The following is a 20,022-nucleotide window of genomic DNA, read 5'->3' as shown; positions in this document are numbered from 1 at the left end:
GAACTAGTTGGTCTCTAAGGTCTCTTCTAACTGAGAAATTCTAGGAAGCTTATTATTATGGAATTTAATCCCCCCAAACTTCATTTTGAAGCATATGTTTTTTAAAATATCATTTCAACATGATGTTTTATTTCATTGTTTCCTCTAACATTGTGGCTACTATGAACTTAATGGAAGATTTTGCAGTTTGATTTCTTAAAATAACATTTGCCAAAATAAGTCCTCTTTTCCTTGTTTAACTTCAGGTTATGATCAATATAGAAAAGTTTTCTTCTTCTGTTAAAATAGAAATAGTAGTAAATTTTCTTTTCACTGTAAAAGCACAAGAAAATGTTCATTTAAAACATCATTTTGACAGCATGTGATTTTATTCTCTTCCCAAATGTTGTGTTGGAGTCAGCTTCTGTATACAAGGCATTTGTGGAACTTGTATGAGATCATATATTTTTCTTTGCTTGAGACATAATATGCTACTATGATACATATAAAATTGCCTTTTTGCAGGGGGACAAAGGAAATCAAGGTGAAAAAGGCATTCAGGTATATTGTTGGCTTTTTTTTTTTTTCTGCTTGGCTATAAAATAAGGTCTTTGTTCTTTTAATGCTTTGGTTGCTTTTCCAGTTCTTTTGTCTTTTACCATCAATATCTAATTGTTAAATTCCAGCTTTCTCCTTTTGTTACTAAACTGTTCAGACCATGTCAAATCTAAGGTTAAGATCCCTAAACACCAATCAGAAAGAATGTATGCACCCCTATGTTCATAGCAGCGCTACTTACAATAAATAAGATCTGGAAACAGCCCAAGTACCATCAGTAGATGAGTATATATAAAATTTGTGGTACATTTACACAATGGAATACTATACAGCTATAAAAAGAAGGAGTTCTTGCCCTTGGAGACAGTATGGATAGACCTGGAGATTATTATGCTAAGCAAAATAAGCCAGTCAGAGAAAGATAAGTATCACATGATCTCACTCATATGTGGAATCTAATGAACAAAATAAACTGATGAAAAAAAAAAAAAATAGGACCAGAGGCATGGATACAAGGAACAGACTGACAGATCCAAGACTGGGGGGGGCTGGAAGATTAATCAAAGAACATATATACATAGCCCATGGTCACAGGCAATAATGTGGTGAAGGATGGGGGCGGGGGTTGCTGGGTGGAGGAGGGAAAATGGGAAAAATGGGGAGCATCTGTAATAGTGTCGCCAATAAAATAAAATAAAAAGATTTTTCACCACTTCATTGTAAAAAACTTAAAACCAAGTGATTCAACAAAATAAAGATATATATTTTATTACACACTTTAATATATATTTACTTATGTTTATAGTGTATATGTTTCAAAATGATTTGAAATGGCTTATGGCACAAGTAAATTTGATAAGAAATTATTACTATCTAATGTAATACTAATCAATGGAAGGAAACATACTAATCAGTAGAAGGAAAATTAAACAGAAAATTATACTGGGCCAAGGAATCTAGGGTGGTTAGGAAGGTCATTTCATTTTGGGTGTCTTAGCAACAAAAACAAAGAGGAGAACCATGCTACTACTAGGGAAGACTAGGACAGTTTCACTTCAATTTAAGTAGCTATTCAAAGGGTTTTTTCACTCACTGAACACTGACCCATAAATAGGATGCCACTAGCAGGATCAATGGTATGCTTATCTGAAATAAATTATATCTGTTGGTCTTTCAACCTGTTAAGTTTTAGAAATGGAAGACTTTTCCAAATGAAGCATCCATCTTATATTAAAAAAATGCTGTTTGAAATTTTAACCCTGCTATTTGGCTTCTGTAAATGCTTGCTTGCTTAAATAATAAGGAAAATAAAACTACTCCCACTTCAGAGAGGCCATTAAATCTTCCCTGGATGAAGTTATCAGTGCTGGCACCAGGCCAAGCCTTTGGTTGAGGTCTCAAGGCCCCAGCACATAGGGGTTCTTTAAGAACTTGCAAAGGAGGCCGGAAACACCCCATATTTGGGAGACAAAGAAGGTAAAAACATATAAGTAGGGAAAGTTCCTCCATGTTGGGGCCCAGAATTTGAGAAACATTTTCCTCTGGACCCGCGTGTAATAAATGTAACTCCATCTCTCTAAGTGTTGCTTGGTTCTTCTCCGGTTTTCTGTAACACAACCACGAATTATAAATCTAATGTCCAGACAGTACTTTTACAATGTTTTTAAGGTTATAAAACTCAGTTATCATGGCTTAGTTTTATGTAGAATAAGCTTAATGTGAAAAGAAAAATTCTTTGCAAAATTTTACAGATAGAATTTTGAGAGTTCTAGAATTTTTGGAGGCATAAAAGGAAATTTCAAATAGATAATAATAGAGTCAAAATCTGCTAGGTAACCGTCTAACAGTTTGTTTGTTTGTTTCCAGAAAAAGCATTTTTTTTGTTTTTTACTGAAGATACTCAAGTATTATTGTATTATTGTGATTTTTTTAAGTTAATTTTGAAATTAGAAGTGAGGTAAATTTTAAGTAACTGTGAGCTCTAGACCCATATATTCCAATTTTCTTCTTGGTATTGCTTTTGGAATACCAAGGTCTCATGTACCTCAACATGTTTAAATCAGGACTTGTCCTCTTTCCCCATAGATTCTTTGTCATAGTAATTGGTACCACCACACAGTTACCCAAGAAATAAAGTCTTAAAAGTCATCTTAAAACTCAATCTCTTTCTTCACATGCAGTTTTATATCTAAATGTCTCTTGAACTTGGCTCTTCTCTGTTCCCTGCCCCTCCCCCTCACCCCCGTCCTAATCATTTCTTATCAGTGGTCCTGGATTACTGTAATATTTTCCTAACTGGTCTATTTGAGTCCAGTCTACTTCCTCCCTGCCCCCACTCCCCCCTTTACCAGCTTGCAATAACTGAATTACCTATCTGCTTAGGAATCCATCAATGATGTCCCACACAGTTCAAGATAAGGTCTGCCTCATAAAATTCCTCCTGGTTTGACTGAATCTTCTTCTTCAGTCTTCTCTCTTGCCACTCTGCCCACTATTATCTATTATTGCCCACTGCTTTAGCCAAAAGAAATTACTCGCCTTTGTTCTGTAGTTGACTCCCTCAAACAACCCTCTTATCTTTTCTCATTGGCTACCTCTTTGTCATCCCAAAAGGTTGCAGTCAAAGTTGAGTCATCTTCCTTACTCTCTCTGTCAGATGTCCCTTTCTATGTTTCAATAGTATCCAGCCAGATGTTTAATTGTACATTGTACACTTATCAGACAGTTTTTTTTTTCGGTATTCTGTTTTTTAAAATTTTCATCCTTGATTTAATTGATTATCTTTCCCACCACTCAGTAAGCAATTTGAAGGCAGCAATGCTATCTTTGTTTTCATGTCTCTAAGGTCCCACAAATGGGTGCTTCTCAATGAATATTGGGAATTCACCTATGTAAGAAAATGAATAAATCACTATGTAAGAGTGATTTAAAATTTTAGTCACTAGATTTTTAATTGATTATGTTATCAAGTCATATATTTTTCTAGAAACTGCTAGTTATCTTGTTCCACAAAGGAATGAAGTAATGCTTCCAGGTCTAGTACAATGTCTTATAAATGGTGGAGATCCAAAAATATTTATTGAGTGGACAAGTGTGTTTATATATTTATCAATTTTCTCCCTTCTTGTGTGTCCTGATTTAATTATATTCATTCAAAACATATTTGCAGTATATTTTTAATTTTTAAAAATCCCTTTAAAGAGGTTTTCTGTCCTCAAATGAGTATAATCAACACTGAACATAATTATGTCATTGAAATTAATAAAATGTCCACAGCCATTGGATTTTTAAATTACTTTCATGCTGTTAATGTGGACATGGAAAAACATTCTCAGCTATCTAAAATTATTTACCTGTTCTCCCAAAGTTTATTTCTTGTCTCTATCCATTTTAACTATATTAGGTCAATTTTTCTCTCACTTTTTTTTTTTTTTTGAGAGACTACCCTACATCTAACATCATTTACATAGTTGCATTACTGCTTTTGTGCCATTTATTCTAGACTATAGAGTAACACATGGTTTGTTTTTATATGTGATTGTATCATAATTGTGCAAGCTAATTAATAACGTTTGTTAAATTTTAAAGGGCCAAAAGGGAGAAAATGGAAGACCAGGGATTCCAGGGCAACAGGTATATATTTTTTTTCTTTGCTGGAAAATGAAATAAGGAATAATATAATTGGGCTGAGTGAGGGTTACTTGCATTAAAAATAGAAGGGAAGGGTCAATGTACTATGAATTCTAATCATACAAGGATGAAAATTCTAGGTGGTGGTGGTATACTGGTTTGCTTTTAATTGTTTTACGTTCACTTTCTTATCTCGTTTCTATTGGTGGCTCTGAAACTTGCTTTTCAATGCTTTTTTATGGCCACTTACATGACTGAAGGTAGATAATGCCACCCATTTTAGAAGTAGTTATTGGCCAAAGGCAGCCGTACAATGACAGCATCTCCATACCTACTGTTTAATCTTGATTTTCTTCTTGCAATATGAACAGTTGAGGCCATATGTAGTGGAGGAATGTACTTGTTTTCCTCTAGTTTGTTCAGAAATATAAATTACTACACCGGAGACTTATTAAAATCTTATTTTGAGGGACGGTGTTATGAAACAGATACATAATAAGATTGTTTTGCTTCTTCCCTGATTAAATTCTCCTCATTAATTAGTGTTCTAATGAGATTACCATCTGGCACATAAAGTCAGTTGGAGCCAAATTGAACCAAAAAGAGCACGAAAGTGATTAATACTTACATAGCATGTTTCCTGCTGCATCGCCTATACTTAAGCTCAGTTCCAACTTGGTCCACATTTAAAGGGCAAGCTGTACATAGGAGCCCTCCCATTGTTATGGAATAAGGAATTTATGGAATTGGCACGGAAGAGACAGTTGGACACTCTGAGGTTTCAGGAAAAGCCTTTATTCAAAGCAGCACTGCTGGTTCAGGGGACTCTAAGATCTGGAATTAAGGAAGGGGCAGTGACTTCAGGAATGTGCATTAGGGACATTGATTAACTTAGGTACAGAGTCCAGCTGCTAGTCTCCTATATTCTTTCACAAATGGAGTTAATTATCAGTTAGCAAGAGAGTGCAGGTTACTGGAACAAATTCAGACTGCCAGCTCCAAAAATGTCTTATGCTCCCCATCACCATAGGGTGGTCACTTTTGCGTGTGGGGAGGAGAAAGATTCAGTAATTACACCAGTTCTGGAGACACGTGGATAAAACCACGTGCTGTCTCTAAGGACAGGGGTCTCGGTGTCCCTTGCTTGGAGAAATATGAAAGTCCACGGGGAAAGTGTTTAAAAGCATATGGCCCCAAGGTTGTCTGTAATATGGGCTGGAAGGTGAGTGCAAGATATTAAGAAGAGTTGAGAATTTAGAAGCTAACAATAAGCACCAACGTATCTAAGAGGAGAAATAGATTGAGTTTTCCACGGTACCACAATGTTAATGAAAAATGTCTCTTAATTTTTGTGATCCTCCACTTGATTCAAATTCACTTGATAACACTACCAAACCTATCCCTGTTTCCCTCCCTGGCCACATAGACCAACCCCCTCAGTTTCACTAAGTTAATCACACACTATTGAAACAGGAATTTGGGGTGGGGGGGTGAAAAGGACAGGTTTTAGGAAATTTGAGAAATTTTGGAAATTAAGGGGACCATGGAGGAAGCACAGGGCTGCAGAGCAACAGAAAGTATATTTCCATAGAATGGGGAAGCAGAAAAGCTGCAACAGGTACATTTCCATAGAATGAGGGAGCTGGGAACAGCAAAAGGTCTATATTTACAAAATAAAGGGAAAGAAGTCCTTCATCCAGAAGGAGTAAAAGCCCAAAGGGAATAGGAAAACAATAAGGAAGGAGGGGGGAGAACCTCTGAGGTTCAACCTTTGAGCCCAGGAGTTACTATAGTAACCAGTCCAAGGGAATAGTGACCAATCAGAGGGGATATCAAGGCACCAGAATCTGCAGCCTTTATAAGCCATAGGGAAAAGGAACCCAGTGGGACTCTTCCCCCTCCCTATGTCGGAGTCTGTACTTGTTCTTTAATAAATTTCCACCTTTGCTATACCATCTTCTGTCCGTGGATTCATTCTTCGACTCTGGAGGACAAAGAATCCGGGTTCCAGTCCAAAAATTCCGTTTCACTATCTATAAACAGTCTTCCCAGAGGAGAAGGGGTCTTCATCCATTCAACCTCCCTAGCCCAGGCCTTTCTCCAGAAATTGTTACTCACAATAACTCTCTAAACAGAAGGATACTTCCTTTGGAGTTTGAGCTCACACATAGTCAGCTCACTGGTTTGCTTTTCTCTCACTTCTCAAGGAAAATAGCAAGTCTGCTCCCTACGATAGGATTTGGATTCCCTAGGTAGCTTCTGCCCTTCATTGAAAGCTGCATTTCCCACCCCCAGGAACTAAGCTGATGTGGAGGACCCTGGGGCCAGAACACTTGTTGCTTTTCAACAGCTGGATACTCTGCCCAAACTCTAAGTCAACTAAGTCTGAGTTCCCTGTCATCCTACTAAGTGCTGTGCATGTGTAATTTCTTGGCCTTCCTGTTATGAATGGAATTCAAGTGAATGTTTCTCTCATGAAATCATCTTAGTGATTCTCGGATGATAGCTGTTTTCAGTTTCAGCTCTAATTCAGCTTTAGTCCTGAGAACTTATTATTTTATCTTTCCTCTTGCATTGAATCCAGTTGTAGGATTATGTCTGGTAGGGAACACTGCTGCATTTCTTCAGAATCCTCAATATTTAATGAATGGCCTTACAGAGAGAGTTTACTAAGATTTTTATATTTTTAAATTACTCTTTAATTTGAGAATCTACCTTTCTCTGTGCCATACACTGATTTTACCTAATTTTTATTTCTTTTTGCCTAATTTGAATATCCATATTTAGGGAACCTAGAAATAAATCAAAATAAATCCTCAAATTCAAAATTCATTATGTGGAATGTTCTACACTACATTTTATATTGAATTGAAGAACATCAATTTTTAATTTTAAAGTTGAATAATGAAATCCTACCTGTGTCCGTGAAAAACATACCCTTGTTTTGAACTGATATTGGTGATTTTAGAGCCTTGAGTATATGATGAATTTCAAAAATGGAAAAATGTAATGCCTTCCCTGAAAGTTCTTATTATCTATATTATATCATTGGAATGAATATGTGAAAAATATGAGTGAAAATAATTCAATATAGCCATTACATGTATCCATATCCAGTGATTTACTAGCAGCGAGTGGCTTAGACATAGGACAAATAGGCATTTTCTTCCCTATTAATCTTTTACTGGTATCTTTGCTTTAATTTGTCTTTGATCAGTAGTATGCAGTAAAGTATAACTTTAAGAGCATATACAGGAAAATGTAATACTCTAAATTGCAAAATAAAAGAATAAATATACCTTATCTTTCCTTATTTGAATTTTAATTTTCATTAAAATAGTAATATATTTTAAGTTCAGCATAAAATTTATTATTGTTATTTTAAATTTAAGAATAATTCAGATAGAATCCTATTGTAACCTTATATTTGGCCTGCAGCATATAAAATATTCATATCTAACAATGAAACAGTTATATAAATGAACATCCTACCTAATAAAAGAGTAATATGCAAATTGACCCTAACTCTGCTACACCCACAAGCCATGCCCGCCAGCCAATCAGAGCGAGTATGCAAATAAACCCAACCAAGATGGCTACAGCCACAGAGAGCAGGAGGGAGGCTTGGGTTTCCCAGGCAACGGAGGAAGCAAAGCTTTCCGCACACCCTGGCTGGCCCAGGCCTCCGCTTAAGGCTACAAAGTTTCAATTATAGAAGGTAAACAAATCCAAACAGAAATGGCGGCAACCACGGAGCAAGCAGGAGGCTTGGCTCTGCTCCAGGCTACAAAGTTTCAATTGTAGAAGGTAAATAAATTCCAGATACAAGGGCCTCCGCTTGGGTCGCCAAGGGGTGTGGCTGGCCTGCAAACCACCACAGGCCCCTCGCTCAGGCCGCCCCATACCCCAAGGGAACCCCCACCCTGATCCGGGACACCCTTCAGGGCAAACCAGCTGGCCCCCACCCGTGCACCAGGCCTCTATCCTATCTAATAAAAAGAGTAATATGCAGATTGACCATCACTCCAACACACAATATGGCCACCCCCATGTGGTCAAAGATCCTGCCCCATGTGGACACAAGATGGCCAGCAAGGGAGGGCAGTTGGGAGGCACCAGGCCTGCAAGGAAGGGCAGTTGAGAGGGACCAGGCCTGAAAGGGAGGGCAGTTGGAGGTGATCAACCCTGCAGGGGAGGGCAGTTAGGGGTGACCAGGCCGGCAGAGGAGGGAAGTTGGGGGTAAACAGGCTGGCAGGGGAGCAGTTAGGCATCAATCAGGCTGGCAGCGGAGTGGTTAGGGGGTGATCAGGCTGGCAGGCAGAAGTGGTTAGGGGCAATCAGGAAGGCAGGCAGGCGAGCAGTTGGGAGCCAGCAGTCCTGGATTGTGAGAGGGATGTCTGGCTGCCCGTTTAGGCCTGATCCCGGATCGGGCCTAAACGGGCAGCTGGACATCCCTCTAGGGGTCCCAGATTGGAGAGGGTGCAGGCTGGGCTGAGGGACACCCCCCGCCCCCATGCATGAATTTCGTGCACCGGGCCTCTAGTTTTTATATATTCAGTTAGCATATTGCCTAGTCATTAGTCTCCTTTAAAAAGGCAAAGGAGATCTCTTATATGTATAAATCTGTCACTAATTGTATCAATATTTTTCAAACTAAAAATTAAATTTGATTAACTCTGTGGAAAATGGTGCTGGTACTGTAGCTTACACATTTATTACAGTTTTTTCCCCCTGTTAATTTTTAAAGGGAATTCACGGTCATCATGGTGCAAAAGGAGAGGTATGTTTCTTCACCTGTTATGCTCCCTCTACAGTCCTTATTGCTTGGATTTTCACTACTATATAAATCTAGTAATTGATATCGCAAACAGAAAATGTCTTTTATGTTCTTCATTGGTTCCTAAACAGTGACTTTCAGGATCTGTAGATTCATTCAGTTAGGTATGAAATGTTATGTATTTGACAATATTACTGGTTCTTCTTTTTAGACTGGGTGCTAAATTTTTTCTGCATATTTTTCAATGAATAATATTTTGTGTTTTCCTATTTGTCTGTCTTACTAGAATTAAAACTCCTTGAGAATAGGTCTGTGTCACATTAATTGTATCTCTGACACTATTTATTGCCTACATAATATACTGAAGAAATAGTAGATGGGATGGATGGATAAATGGCCATTGAATGTGATATAAAATGTCCCTCCTGATCATTAACTGTGTCTTACTATATAACATATATATGTTTTATATTTATATCCATATCCTTGAGTATTTTCAAGATGCAATTATGCCTCCTGAAATACTTAAATAGAACTCTTGAGGATTTCTTTTGCTTTTAGAAAGGTGAAAAGGGAGAACCTGGTGTCAGAGGTGCCACTGGACCAAAAGGAGAATCTGGGATGGATGGCCTGATGGGGCCTGTGGGTCCCCAGGGACAACCTGGAGAAACAGGTCCTCAGGGACCTCCAGGATTGGATGGGAAGCCTGTATGTATTGTACTTTCTTTCATAGTTTTCATTGCTTTTTACTTGGTATATACATGTTATAACCCCTAATAATTTGATGCAGGGGAGAGAATATTCAGAACAGTTTATTCGACAAATTTGCACTGATGTATTAAGAGGTAAGTCTCAAACATTAGAGTTTTTAATAACTGTTTTCAAATTATAAAAGTAAAAGCAAGTCTTTGTAGAAATATATAAGTAGGATAAAGAAATAAAGAACATTTATAAACCCTTGTCTGTTTTTATTCTAGATGAGTATTTTTATAACAAAGATGAAATACTATATATACTATTTTGTAATATTTTTAATAAGCAAAATTTTATTATTTCACCATTAATAAAATTTTTGACATAATTATGACAATTTAATTTATAAATATGGATGTCTATAATTTATCAAATTTTTCTTCAGGACACTTTCACTCTTTCCCCCCAATTTTAAGCAAATTATACAGTTGCACAGAGCAATGAGTAATTACATAAATTTCTAGAAGTGAAATTATTGGGCAAAGAGATATCTGTAAAATTTTAAAAAATTATTGGAGATATTGTTAATTACCACTCATATTTAAGCATACGGGGGTGGGGTTCTTTGTTTTTAAGCCCAGCTACCCGTCTTACTTCAGAGTGGAAGAATTCAAAATTGTGATCGTTGCCAGTCCCAACATGGTTCCCCTGGTGTCCCTGGGCCACCTGGTCCTGTGGGCCCAGAAGGTCCCCGAGGATTTCCTGGTTTGCCAGGAAGAGATGGTGTTCCTGGACTAATGGGTGCTCCTGGACGCCCAGGTGCCAGAGGATTAAAAGGTACTTATGTGCATAAGCGAGTGAACAAGAAAGGTACTTTTTTTTGTATCCATACCTAAATTCACGTAGTAGAAAATAATTCATCTTTGTTTTCATGATGACAAAAAAAATTATGTTAATCCCTTAGTCTTTCCGTAATTTGTCAACTGAGTGAAAGAATGCTTATTCTATTTTCTTGAAGCAACATTTTCAAGTATAGGTAAATAGTTCAGAGTTAGGGAGCATGCAAAGTAACAAATTAGAAAATGTTGACAATGCACTTAGAAATTTTACTTGAATCTAATAAGGTCTTTAAGTAGAAAATCAAAGGTGCCATTTCCTTTATTTCAACTTTGGTAATTTCTGTTATCAAAGATTATCCAATTAATTTTTCTATTATAGGAAAAATTATGTTTCGCAACCAAACTTCCTAATAACCCACAGCTTCTCTTTGTCTTTGAATGTTTATGTGAAATGTGTGTTGCTAATTCTTCTCTTTTAATTTAATATCATATGCACAATATAGATGTTTCATTAAAATAATAAGAGAACAAGTATGACTAACAGAAATGATTCCAAATCATTTTCCTTTTTAATATTTAACCCTTATTAAATACTAGTGGCCTGGTGCACGAAATTCATGCACATTAAAAGAGGATTAATTAGAGGAAATAATTTAACCCTTTGCACTTGCTTGCTTTTTTCTTGATTCCTTTATTCTAATGCTAACCGTGTCGAGTCACACTCGACATCCGAGTGCAAAAGGTTAATATTGCTATTTGCCCTTTCTCTATAATACAAGTGTCAGAGATGAAAGAAAATTAGTAAAATGTATATAAAAACCTTCCTCCTGTCAGAGTCTGGGGCTCACCATGGGACCCAGAGTTAAGTCCCTGCCCACCTCCATGCGCCTCAAAATCACGTGAGACCCAGACCCCCCCCACCCCGCATCGGGCTAGATCCAGACCCGGCCAGTCCCACACTTGTTAAGCCCCGCCGGGCAGGGGCATAGCCTCAGGTCCCTTGGCCCGGTGTCAGGATGGGGGGCATGGCCTGAGGTCCCCCAGCCCAGACCAGGGCAGGAGGCATGCCTTGAGGTCCCACATCAAGTCCTGCCAGGTGGGGGACATGGACTGAGATCCCCTGTCAAGCCCCGCCAGGTGGTGGGGCACAGCTTCAGGTCCCCCAGCTCAGCACCGGGAGGGGGGTGCAGCTTCAGGTCCCCCGTCAAGCCCCGCTGGGTGGGGGGCATGGCCTGAGTTCCCCCGACCCAGCACTGGGGTTGCACCTTGAAGTCCCCTGTCAAGCCCCGCTGAGTGGGGGGCACGGCCTGAGGTCCCCTGACAAGCCCCGCTGGGTGGGGGGCACGGCTTGAGGTCCCCTGTCAAGCCCAGCCAGGCAGGGGGTGCAGCCTCAGGTCCCCTGGCCTGGTGCTGGGGCGGGGGGAGCAGCTTGAGGTCCCCTGTCAAGCCCCGCTGGGTGGGGGGCATGGCCTCAGGCCCCCTGGCCTGGTGCCGGGGTGGGGGGCGCGGCCTGAGGTCCCCTGTCAAGTCCCACGGGGGCGGGGGAGGGCGTAGCCTCAGGTCCCTGCTGATTGCTCGTTAAGGCTCCTTTTGGGAACGTGGGTGCAACCATCTTTGTGACGGAGTGATGGTCAATTTGCATGTTCCCTCTTTATTATATAGGATAGCTGGACCACTGATAGTTTCAGAAATTTTTGCTTCAAAAATTCTGTTTCCAGTTAGTAATAATAAATAGGTGGCAAACTATTTTTAAAATAAGCATTTTTCTTTCCATGTGTGCATCAAGAGCTTGGAAAGAAACAATCTAGGAGGCAGTGATTTTATAGGAAAAATTAGCTTACTCCAATCTTTGACACTGCAGGCCTCCCAGGAAGAAATGGGGCAAAGGGGAACCAAGGGTTTGGGTACCCTGGAGAGCAAGGGCCTCCTGGTCCACCAGGTAAGAACTGCTATATGTTCATAAGTGTTGCTGCATACTTTGCTTTAAGAAAATCTTCACAAATCTATGTCAAATAATTTGAAACCAAGACTCTTAAGTCACCCTCTGCTAGCTGTGTTATTTAACGTTGCTGTGCCTCAGTTTCCTCATTTGTAAAATGGTGATGACATGTCATCTGCATCGTGACATTATTGGAAGATTAAATGAGTTAATGCATGTAGTGCTTGCAGAACAGTACGTGACATAATTATGTTTTCAATAAATGTGTGTTATTATTGTTTTAGATGATGTCATTACCTCATAAGGCTTTGGGTGGATCAAATAATTTAATAAGTTTGGACAACCCACAAATTAAAATATTAGAATGTTAGTTCAGTGTCTTAATTAGTAGCATGATTGTTATATTAATACTAGAGGCCCAGTGCACAAAATTTGTGCACGGAGTGTGTGTGGGGGGGTGCCCCTCAGCCCAGCCTGCACCCTCTCCAATCCAGGACATCTCGGGGGATGTCCGACTTCTGGTTTAGGCCCAAACCAGCAGTCGAACATCCCTCTCACAATCCGGGATCACTGGCTCCCAACTGCTCACCTGCCTGCCTGCCTGATCACCCCTAACTTCCCCCCCTGCCAGCCTGATCACCCCTAACCACCTCTGCCTGCTGGCATGCTCACCCCTTACTGCCCCCCCTGTCGACCTGGTTGCCCCCAAATTCCCCACTCTGCTGGCCTAGTTGCCCCTAACTGCCCCCTACTACAGGCCTGGTTGCCCCTCACTGCCCCCCCTGCTGACCTGGTCACTCCACGCAGCCTGCTGTTTAGTCGTTTGGTCATCCCTCACTACCCCCCCTGCCAGCCTGGTCTCCCCACACAGCCTGCTGTTCAGTCGTTTGATTGTCCCTCACTAACCCCCCTGCCGGCCTTGTCTCCCCATGCAGCCTGCTGTTTGGTCATTACTCCGGTTGTTTTGGTCGTGACAGCCCCTGGCTTTTTATATATTAGGATAGCTTGGCTTAGTTTTACAAAAATTACTGATTACTTTTGTACGGTCCTTTTTAAAGTGGAAGGTATGTAGAATTAACAAAGTTATACTTCCTCTTTTCACATTAGTGCAAATATGTACAATTTTCAAGGAAATTTTTTCAGTTTAAATATCGTACAAGATCAGCTATATATATCACCATGAAAAAACAAACTCCTCTGTTTATATGCTGCTAATGTCCCATCTTAGGTCCAGAGGGCCCTCCTGGAATAAGCAAAGAAGGTCCCCCAGGAGACCCCGGTCTCCCTGGCAAAGATGGAGATCATGGAAAACCTGGCGTCCAAGGGCAACCAGGTCCCCCTGGCATCTGCGATCCATCACTATGTTTTAGTGTAATTGTCGGAAGAGATCCATTTAGAAAAGGACCAAACTATTAAGGTCTAATGCCTCATTCAGCATCGTAGGCATGGTGCTTTTCTTCTGTGGTCTTTTGCATCTCAGGAAGATAACAACAGTAATCCCTTGAAAAGAAACTAAAGTACCTCGGTGTTTTTATTATTATTTTTTTCCTTAAGGCAGTGGTCGGCAAACTGCGGCTGGCGAGCCACATGCGGCCAACACCCCCACTTCTTCTAATGCCACTTCTTCAAAATAGACTCGCCCAGGCCGTAAACCGACTTCTGCGCATGGGCCACGAAGTTTCAATTGCACTGTACATGCGCGCCCGCATGTGGTATTTTGTGAAAGAGCCACACTCAAGGGGCCAAAGAGCCGCATGTGGCTCGTGAGCCACGGTTTGCCGACCACTGCCTTAAGGAAATATATATAAAAGGTCACATATACTGATCTTAAAGGATCCTCAGTAATTTGGAGCCTTTAGATTAGTAGCATTAACCAAATCTCAAGGGTTTCTTGTAAGTCCACTTGTTTTTATCGAAGTTGAATATAAAAACCACCATTGCCTGTTAGCCAGTGCATGTCAGTCACTGTGAAATATTTCACATGCAACCTCCATGCAGCAGAGTATTTGAGTTTCATTTCATGTCTGTGTGAATTTCATGCTTCATATCTCATAACTCATGCTTCTTCATTAGAAAAAAAACATGTTTCTGGTCATTGGAAATAAGATCAGGGCTGATATTCAGCTGGGACCGACCTTATTGCCATACCAGTCATTTACTCCAGTGTCTGTGCTGATTGGATGGGGCAATGGACTGCTGGTTGCTCAACATCCTGAGTATTACATGTGAATAAGATTAATGTGTTTCTTATTTCACTTGCAAATTATCAAATTTGATTAATGACTATGCTGAGAAAGTATCAATTACACAGGGAATGGTGAAAGTTATGTAACATTAAAATATATATTTTTTAAAGTGCCATTTTACCTGGTCAATATATTCAAAACATGCAGAAGTTCATAAATAGTAAAAAGACTTTCTTCTTCATACTTGCTGGGTAATTGAAATGTTTGTTGTATGCCTTCATGTTCCATTGCACTTATATGTGTATGTTCATATATGTTCATTGTAGCAAAGCTAATGGGAGTAAATGCTGTGGTTGAAAGGAAACTCCACAGTTCCTAGTATGTCTTGATGTTTTTAGTAGACTTTAAAATATTATAAATAGTCTTTGGGTACTGTACTTAATGCTTTTGTAAGGAACATAATTTGAGATCTTTTATCTTTATTATGCTTTAAATTTTGTTACATGCTTATTATTCAAAGTCCAATAAAGTTTTTACAGTCCTAATTGCAGTGTCTTTTTTTTATTGTACTATAATTTACTTTTTATTTTCTTTTTATTGAATTTATTGGGGTGGCACTAGTTAGCAAAGTTATACAGGTTTCAGGTACACAATTCTGCAACACACCATCTGTACACTACATTATGTGTTCACCACTCCAAGTAAAGTCTCTGTCCTTCAACATTTACCCCCTCATACCCTCCCCTACTTCCTCCATCCCTTCCCCCACTCCCCACAATCACCAAACTGTTGTCTGTGTCCATGAGTTTTTCCTTTTTTGCTCAATTCCTTCAACTCTCCCCACCCAATAACTCCCCCCCCACACTCCCCCCGGTATTGACAGCCAGATGCAGGTATGGCTCTCAAAGATAAAACTTCTGACCCTATGGGCAGTAGCTCTTAACCCTTTCTGAGTTATGAACCCCTTTGGAATCTAAGGACATCCCAGAAAAATGAGCACAGGGTGTTAGGAGACCAGACAGTAGAAGCTTGTAGGAACAAGAGTTGAATTCAACTTCCATTAGTGATAAACAGCCTGATTTTCATACCTCTAGGACCTCTGGGCCATTCAGAGCGGAATCGGCTGATTTTGTGCTCAGGAAGAGAGGGAAATCCTCTTTTTCTGTCTGTAGTGTTTCTTAAGTGTTCTGGAGGCAAGGGATCTGAGGAATTATGTCTTTTTTAATACATGATTTTAACTAATTGTTGAGTATATTACTCATATTCAATGGTTATTTATTCAGTGGATATAATTGTATTACATGATGTACCCTATTCTTAAATAACTGGATCATCTGAAGTAAGAACTTAGACATTCATTTGGTATGCTACTTACCTCAGTAGGCAGCACTTGCTTCCAGGCCAAGCAATGGCTGTTGGTCAGGGTTTAGCTCTGCTGGCATGTCATTCTACCACTTCAATGAGGACCTTGGAGGAAAATGAAGTCCATGACATTTAGTATCTGAATTAACATAAGGCTTGCTTTGATGTTCTATCCAACCTGGTTGCCCCCAGGTATCTGCTTAGGTCTAGCCCTCCTACTCCCCCTGCTAATTATGGCATTTAATGCTAAGACCTGGTAAAGAGCAGAATAGGTAATTGCTACCATTTCTTAATTCATTCAACCAGCATTGAGCACAGGGCCATTAGGTGCCAGTTACTGTGGTAGGGATACAATAGCAATATTGTAGAGTCTGGCCTGAGAGAACTTATATCTAACTAGGGGTCCAGTGCATGAATGCGTGCACCTTGAAAGTAACTGTGGGCTGTGAGGCTGCGGTGGGCACAGGGGTGGGTCTTGGCCCATCCTCTGTGCCCCCGCCCAGCCTCTCCCACTGAAGCCCCCAGTCCCGTCTGCTGGCAGCCCCACTCCCACTGCCTCGGCTCCCACGTGCTGACAGTACCGGCCCTGCTCGCACCTGCTGACAGTTCCGAGTGATCGGGGCCAGCACCGGGTGCCAGCAGTGGGTGCGAGCTCTGGGCAGGACTGTGGCACATATGGGAGCAAAGAATTTTCAGTAATCACCAGAGGCTTGCCCCAATGACAGCGACTGGCACCCCGCCTTGGTCTGGTGCCCCCTATCACCTGCTCCACCATCCTGCCTGCTGCAGACGCGCGCCATGTTCTGTGCGTGCCCCCTGGTGGTCAGCGCACGTCATAGCGACCGGTTGTTCAGTTGTTCCACTGTTTGGTCTATTTGCATATTAGGGTTTTATATATATATATAGATGAGTCAGAGGTAAGGAAACAGGTGATTTCTGTACATTCATTCTAAGAAAGGAGAAAATGCTGTAGAAATGTATAGGATGATGCAATGAACTGAACTGTACCCCTCCCAAATTCAAATGTTGAATCCATAACCTCCATGTGACCATATTTGCAGATAGGGCATTTAGGAGGTAATTAAGGTTATGAGGTCATAAGAGTAGGGTCCTAATCTGATAGGATTGGTGACCTTATAAGAGGAAGAAGAAGAGATTCTCTCTTGCTCTCTCTTGACACACACACACACACACACACACACACACCCCACAAACATGCCTGCACACATGTTAGGCCATCTGAGCACATAAGGATGTTCTTGAGATGGAGCTGGAAACCATTCTTTGATTCCCCAGTAGAGGGCAGCAAAATATATAAAAGTAATATATATTTTATTATATTTATTATATATCTATCTTATTATATTTATCATATGGACTATTGCTATATATATTTAGCCTGAACATTTGTTTTCAGTTTTCTGAGTATGGTGAGATTTATATCCTTAAAATTTATTCCAAAGAAGAAAAAAAATACTGTTTTTATGAGTTGAAACCAGTTAATGAAGCCATTTATATTTTGATGTCTTGACTTTCTGCTTTAACTTATATGATGCAGTTTATCTAATTAAAGTGCTCTGGCTAGGAGCTTTTATTAATTATTCAAAGTGATAAATTTATTGTCAAAACAGAGGTTTGATGCTCACTCCTGGTATTCCTCAGTTACTAATCTGGTCCATTGGCTGGTATTGTATTGTATTGTATTGTATTGTATTGTATTGTATTGTATTGTTTGTATTGTATGTTTTTTAAAATATATTTTTATTGGTTTCAGAGAGGAAGGAAGAGGGAGAGAGAGATAGAAACATTAATGATGAGAGAGAATCATTCATTGACTGCCTCCTGCAAGCCCCCACTGGGGATTGAGCTCACAATCCAGGCATGTGCCCTGACCAGGAATCAAACCATGACCTCCTGGTTTATAGGTCATTGCTCAACCACTGAGCCACACTGGCTGGGTGGCTGGTATTTTAGCTGTGTTGTACTTAAAGAAGGCAGAAAGTTGTTCTTATCATTACCTAGAGATTACAATGAATAGTCAATCTACATATCCTATAATCCTGGTACAGTACACTGTATAAAATTTCAACACAAGAAATTAGCAGCTCTGTGGCTAAAGCATTGAGAACCTAAACTGTGAGAGCTCTGGGGCATAATGAGGAGCATGAAGGGAAACTCAAATTAGGAGTCTGTAGTTTTAAGGGAAAAGACCAGAAGTCAACCCATACTTTAGTTAAACTGAGCTGCAAAGCTTTCTCTGGAATGTTTTAACAAAACTTTATCTTAAAAGCTACATAGAAAAATTTATTTTGTCCCAAATAACATATTTGAAATAAGGAACATTCAGGAACATTACTGTTTTTTTTTCCACTAAAGTATTTCTGGGTTCTGCCTTCCCCAAAGTAGTTTTGCACAGAAGAATTTTGCGTAAATAGATAGATTTCAAAGTCCCATACTGATATCTTAAAAGAGAATGACAACTTGAAACAACTGACTGGAGTATCATTCTGAATCAACAGAGAACTGAGAAAAAGTGACTGTGTTTTTCTATTATGGCCAGTTCAGATGACACTTGAAAAGTGTCTAGAGCTCTTACAGAGTGAAATTCAAAGTGAAATTTTGAAATAAATAATTTTGATTTTTAAAAAAGTGAACAGCCCTGGCTGGTTTAGCTCAGTGGTTAGAGCTCTGGCCCACAGACCTTGGGGTTGCAGGTTTTATTCTGGTCAAAGGCCTGTACCTGGGTTGCAGGTTTGATCCCCAGCCCTGGTAGGGGCAGATGCAGGAGGAAACCAATCTATATGTCGCTCTTATATTAGTGTTTCTCTCTCTCCCACTCCCTTCCACTCTCTCTGAAATTCAATGGGGAAAAAAAAATCCTCTGATGAGGATTGACAACAACAAAAAAGGTTAAAAAAAAAAAAAAAGAGAGTGGTCTGTGACTTGTGTTACCTTGGATGAATCAGATAACTTCCCTGAATTTTTTTTATTATTGTTAATCTCTAAAACGAAGGGTACTGTGTTTTTCAACTCTGGCTGTACATTAGAATCACCTAAGAAGCTTTAAAAAAAATTTCTTTCTTGGGATCCACCAGAGTTTCTGGTGTAATTGATTTGTCTTTTAGGCAGAGGAAACTGCCGGAAGCAAGAGATTACTGCTCAGTGGAAGTGAAAGTAATTCTATACTTATTTATAGAAAGCTGGTTGTAGAGGGTGGCTGAGGATAAGGGTAGAGATGGTTGGAAAAGGGATGGAGCGGGAAAAGGAGATAACAAAGAATCTTGCAGGATTTTAAGGAGGAAGTAGCATGAAGAGATTTGCACTGAAGGATGATCTTTCTGGCTGATGCAAGAGTAGATGAAACCAGTGATGATTGCCTGGATGAAAAAGGGGCTCTAATAAATTTGACAATCTCAGTGACCAAAAGTATCCTCACAGGGTGAGCTGAGCATAAATTCTTAGCTAGGCAGGTCATGGTGGTAGTATGCCCCAGGCCTATAAGAGGTCTATCTTTGCCTTAAGCAAGCCCTGTCCATTGTTATTACATATATAGGTTCAGATGACTTTGAAATACCACAAGTCCAGACCCCTCAGAGGTGTAAACACCCTCAAGGGAGCACATAATCTTGTTAACCCAATCGTGAAGATTTCTCCATCTTACTTTCATGTAAACTTTATTACATTTCCTCTTAATTCCAAACGTATAAAAGAAACTACAAAATTGTCATTCTCCTGAGCATTTGAGATCTTGCTCCTGGTATGTTGTTAATTTGGCTCAAACTCTTAATAAAAATTCTATACAGGTTTGGACATTAGAATAAGGTGACCAGATTTTAACATTGGTAAAGCGGGACACCATTGACCGTGGGGGGGGGGGGGTTCTTTTTTTTTTTTTAATATATTTTATTGATTTTTTTACAGAGAGGAAGAGAGAGGGATAGGAGTTAGAAACATCGATGAGAGAGAAACATCGATCAACTGCCTCTTGCACACCCCCTACTGGGGATGTGCCCGCAACCAAGGTACATGCCCTTAACCAGAATCGAACCTGGGACCCTT

General features: G+C 39.9%; 1 protein-coding gene across 2 annotated transcripts in view; it reads left to right on the top strand.

Annotated features, from left to right (window-relative positions):
- COL21A1 (collagen type XXI alpha 1 chain) overlaps positions 1–13,935 on the top strand; it is a 116,832-nt gene extending 102,897 nt beyond the window's left edge. For both annotated transcript variants that reach the window (XM_054721961.1, XM_054721962.1), the window contains 8 exons: positions 505–540; positions 4,126–4,170; positions 8,915–8,947; positions 9,506–9,652; positions 9,735–9,789; positions 10,274–10,474; positions 12,338–12,415; positions 13,644–13,935. In XM_054721961.1, the coding sequence (XP_054577936.1) occupies positions 505–540; positions 4,126–4,170; positions 8,915–8,947; positions 9,506–9,652; positions 9,735–9,789; positions 10,274–10,474; positions 12,338–12,415; positions 13,644–13,831 (783 nt within the window). In that variant the 3' untranslated portion in view covers positions 13,832–13,935. The remainder of the gene's footprint in view (positions 1–504; positions 541–4,125; positions 4,171–8,914; positions 8,948–9,505; positions 9,653–9,734; positions 9,790–10,273; positions 10,475–12,337; positions 12,416–13,643) is intronic.
- Positions 13,936–20,022: the final 6,087 nt, after the last annotated feature.

Source organism: Eptesicus fuscus, chromosome 10 (assembly GCF_027574615.1).
Source record: "Eptesicus fuscus isolate TK198812 chromosome 10, DD_ASM_mEF_20220401, whole genome shotgun sequence".
NCBI classification, from domain to species: Eukaryota; Metazoa; Chordata; class Mammalia; order Chiroptera; family Vespertilionidae; genus Eptesicus; species Eptesicus fuscus.
The sequence above is the reverse complement of the archived record's forward strand: the minus strand, read 5'-3'. Positions and strand labels throughout refer to the sequence as shown.